Source organism: Cynoglossus semilaevis, chromosome 11 (assembly GCF_000523025.1).
Source record: "Cynoglossus semilaevis isolate Cse_v1.0 chromosome 11, Cse_v1.0, whole genome shotgun sequence".
Taxonomy (NCBI): domain Eukaryota; kingdom Metazoa; phylum Chordata; class Actinopteri; order Pleuronectiformes; family Cynoglossidae; genus Cynoglossus; species Cynoglossus semilaevis.
In genome coordinates, this window is record NC_024317.1 from 1,900,527 (window position 1) to 1,904,835 (window position 4,309).

The following is a 4,309-nucleotide window of genomic DNA, read 5'->3' on the forward strand; positions in this document are numbered from 1 at the left end:
GGAACCAGTGACGGAACCAGTGACGGAACCAGTGACGGAACCGGAGGAACCAGTGACAGAACCAGTGATGAAACTGGTGGAACCAGTGACAAAACTGGGGGAACCAGTGACGGAACTGGAGGAACCAGTGAGGTGGATGGTTTCACATCCCAGAAAACCACAAACCAGTGACACTGAAGAAGGTCGGACCAATGAGGAGGAAGGAAATCTGAAGGATGATTTCAATCTGACCGTCGACCAATCAGATCACCAGGAGGAGGAAACGAAAGGTCTTCTCGCCCAAGACAGTGACCGCTTTGACCCAACTGGACCAGGTGAAGAACCAGGACCTGGTCCTGGAAATAAAGACCACCAGGATGAGGAGAATTCTGGGACGGAATCAAAACCTCCAGCAGTGACGGAGGCAGCGCTCCAGGAAATGTCAACGGAATCTTTACCAGAGGGAAGTGACAAATCTGATTATGGTCCGACTCTGGACCTTCAGGTTATTGAACAGGTGACGGTGGTTGATGGTGGAGTCTCACACTCAGAGGACACGTGGACGAATGAGAACGTCAGTAAATCTGACGCCAAAGACGATCCAGAAGAGCATCAGAAGAAAATGTCACGGACAGAAGAATCTAAAGCCGACCCCTCGGACACGGACGGGAACGTTCCCAAAGACACATCTGAGAGAATCCATTCAGGCTCCAAACCTGGAGGACACAGAAGGAAACTGGGCTCCAGCCGAAAACGCAGAGACAGACTTCCTGTCCCTGACCCCGTCTCTGAACCGGACTCTGGACTTAAAGAAGAAACAGCAGAAATTCACCGAGGTGAGTTTCCTGAAGAGGAAAACTTCACAACGGAGACTTCGAAGCGAGAAATTTTACCAGAGCAAACTGTCTTAGATTTAAAACCCGCACAGGAAATGAACCAAAATAACCTGAGCAGAGCAGGAGACGAGAGAACATCAGAATCACAGATCAGTGTGTGTGATAACACAGCTGTGACAGAAGACGACGCACGGCCGTCACAGGAAGTCCGCGTTCATCAGTCGAATGAAGAAATCAGAGGAGAAGAAAATCATTTCAAGGATTCACTGTTGGTTAGAGACGCTGATGTAACGAAAGTTAACTTGATTCCCTCGACAGAAGACCCTGAAGAACGGGTCGTCGCCGTTCATGTCCAACAAACAGAAGTTCTATTTGTGGACAGAGAAGAAAACGCTCAGGATAAAACGTCCACGATGGAAACACAGAGGGAAGAAGACGGATCTAAACAATCTGATCAGGAGACATTGAGTTCAGAGGGTGGAGGAGATGCTGGACATGAAGACGGTGTAAGAGAAAAGCCACCAGTCCATGGAACCACTTCCACAGGTTCTGACTTCACCCAAAGGTCATCAGTCAACGACAACATGCACAGAACGAAGAGGAAGATGGGGTCGACCCGGAGGAAACTGCTGGGCAGACCCACGGACGGCCTCGATGAAGTGAAGGAACGGGAGGTGAACTTTAAGGTGAGACTCGTCGAGGCTGAGGAGGAGTTAACATCGACAGTAAAAACAGAGCTGCAGCCTCCGTCAGTCGTCAGCGTGTTTCAGGAAATGGAAGAAACCAGCTCAGAGTGCGAGGAAAAACCAACGCTGCAGAGCTGCACCGTCGACCTGGAGGTCAAAGACGGCGACACGACAGCAGGCCCGGGGGATGGAACAGTTCTCCCCCCTGGTTCTCACAGGGATGAAGACGTCCGTCCTGTTCCCGCTCTTCAGGGCGATGATGTAAGAGACGCTGACGGAAGTGAGGAACTGTTCTCCGCTGAGAAACAGGAACCTGGTGTGATGACAGCAGAGGGAGACGGAGACGCTGCTGCTGCTGCTGCTGCTGCTGCTGCTGCGGTCACGGCTGAAGGAGATCACGACACACATGACATGAAAAACGCAGGAGAAGGTGTCAGTCCTGACCGCAGGAGGAGGAAGATGGGGTCCACGCGCAGAAGTCTGAGACCTCAGCCAACAGAAAAACCTCTTCATCAAAATGAAGACGCCGCAGCGACCAGGAGCGATTCAGAAAACGTTACAAAAGAGATACATGTGGTCAAAGACCCAGAGCAGAGTCAGGAGGGGGCAGTAGAGGCCCCTCTAACAGACCAATCACAAATGAGCCCCCCGGCTCCTCAGACGGCAGAGGACAATGTGGATTCTCTGAGCCCAGCAGCAGCAGCAGCTCCTCATCATCATCATCATCATCATCCTCATCATCTAACTCCAGACTACCTCCCAGAGAAACCCCCCACCTCAGTCAGCGATGATGTCACGACAGGACCGGCAGTGGGAGCGAAGAGACGGAAAATGGGATCACACAGGAAGTCACGCCCACGTCCAGACTCAAGAGACAAGGAGACGACGGAGGACGCACAAGAAGAGGGAGATGTTCCCAGTCGGACGAGTGAGGAGTCGTCAGGACCGGGCGGAACGTCGGAGGTAAGAAATTAACTTTTCATCAACCTGACCTCTGACCTCTGACCTCTGACATGTGAGTTTGTGAACAGATAGTTCCAGTATCAAAGAAAACAGGTCTTTTTTTGGTGCTGCGCACAAACATGAAGTTAAATGAGGAACCTGTGTTTCTCACCTACGGTGAAAAGGAGAAGACGACGATGACAAACTGTTTTTGTTTTATCTCCACAGTTTGACAGAGCTGTGAAATGAAGCTCAACGTGTTTAAGAAATGAGCAGAACATTTTAGGAAAAACTTTACAGTAAAGTTCTGATGTTCTGATGTCTCCAAGTCTCCATGTTGGTTTAACCGTTTATAAACAGAACCACAGGTTCTTGGCGACCAACGGCTGAAGACTTTGCTGAAACTTTTTATATCATTTTTTTTCTACAGGTCGATAAAAGTGAGAAGAACTCGTCATCCAACGTCTCCGTCGCAGCAGAGCGACCTGGGACTCTGAGGTACGTCGAGGTTTGATCCCACTGTAGAAAAACAAAACGGCTCAGGCGACCGCTACAGGCTGCTAATGCTAACATAAATATACAGGCTGCTAATGCTAACACAAATATACAGAGTGAAATCTGAAAGAAGAACGTTGGTGGGAGAACTGTCCGAGACGTGAAGCGACTTTTCCTTCTGAATAACGACAGAAGCCGAGACTCTGTGTCGTTCACTTCAGACTCTAATCCTAAAACTGAGAAACGAATCCACCAGTTTTCTGTCTCACAGTGAGGAGAAACCTGACGCAGAGATTCCAGTTCAGCTGCTCCGTGCTGACGTTCATCTGGATCCTGGGAGTCACAACAAGTTTTCTCTGGGTAAACCAAGACTCACTGCTGTTAGAAACCTCTCTTTATGGCCAGAAAAAAAAAACACACGAGGGCTTTTGTTTTTCTACACCAGGTCCAACCGGTGAAGCCGACCTCAGATCCGACCTCAGATCCTACCATGTCCTTCTGGTCGGGGACAGCAGCGTGGGCAAAACCTCCTTCATGAAAAGAGCCCAAAGTGGGAAGTTTTCATTAGATATACCGCCCTCTGTAGGTGAGACTGTGCGGTGTTATTCCTTAGACATTGACTAAAAAAAAAAATAAAAATACAGAAGGATTTATACGTGGGTTTTCACTCAGGCCTTGATTCCTGCAAATGGACGGTGGTGGTGGACGGGAGGCCAGTGGTGCTGCAGCTGTGGGACACAGCAGGACAAGAACGGTGAGGGAGTCAAACCAACACACACACATACACACACACATTTCCACACATCAGCTCTCAGACCGTTCTGTTTTTCTGTCTCCGAAGGTTTCACAGCATCACACGACAGGTTTTTCACAGAGCCCAGGCGTTCCTCCTGATGTACGACGTCACGTCCTCTCAGAGCTTCTCTGCTGTCACCTACTGGACCAGCTGTATCCAGGTACCATGTGTCTACAGCTGGTCCCTGCCGGCTCCAGCCCTGGGGCCACGTTCACAAACCAGTGAAAATATTCAAAAGGAATTTATTTGCTGCAATAGCTACACACCCCCTGGAGGGGGCTCCACCCAACACTTTGGGAAACGCCTCACCTGATTAAAGCCAGATTCAGCACAGAGTGAAAGTGTTGATTGACAGAAACCTGTTGCCTGTTAACGCTCAGTCATTTCTGTTTGGTTTTTTCAGGAGGGAGCGTCTGCAAACGTCACCGTTTTACTTCTGGGGAATAAAAACGATTGTGAAAAACGACAGGTGGAAACCGAGGAGGGAATCGTTCTCTCCAAGGTCAGGTGATCTGACGGTCGGACTGTCGGCCCTCGCTGTGTCGCGGGTCAGCCGACTCGGTTTTTTTTTTTTT

At 49.7% G+C, this 4,309-nt stretch overlaps 1 protein-coding gene across 1 annotated transcript in view; it reads left to right on the top strand.

Annotated features, from left to right (window-relative positions):
• Positions 1–4,309, top strand: part of rab44 (RAB44, member RAS oncogene family) — a 9,666-nt gene that overhangs the window by 4,494 nt on the left and 863 nt on the right. The window contains exons 3-9 of the mRNA XM_025059887.1: positions 83–2,464; positions 2,874–2,941; positions 3,210–3,298; positions 3,384–3,524; positions 3,611–3,692; positions 3,780–3,894; positions 4,138–4,236. Of these exons, the coding sequence (XP_024915655.1) occupies positions 83–2,464; positions 2,874–2,941; positions 3,210–3,298; positions 3,384–3,524; positions 3,611–3,692; positions 3,780–3,894; positions 4,138–4,236 (2,976 nt within the window). The remainder of the gene's footprint in view (positions 1–82; positions 2,465–2,873; positions 2,942–3,209; positions 3,299–3,383; positions 3,525–3,610; positions 3,693–3,779; positions 3,895–4,137; positions 4,237–4,309) is intronic.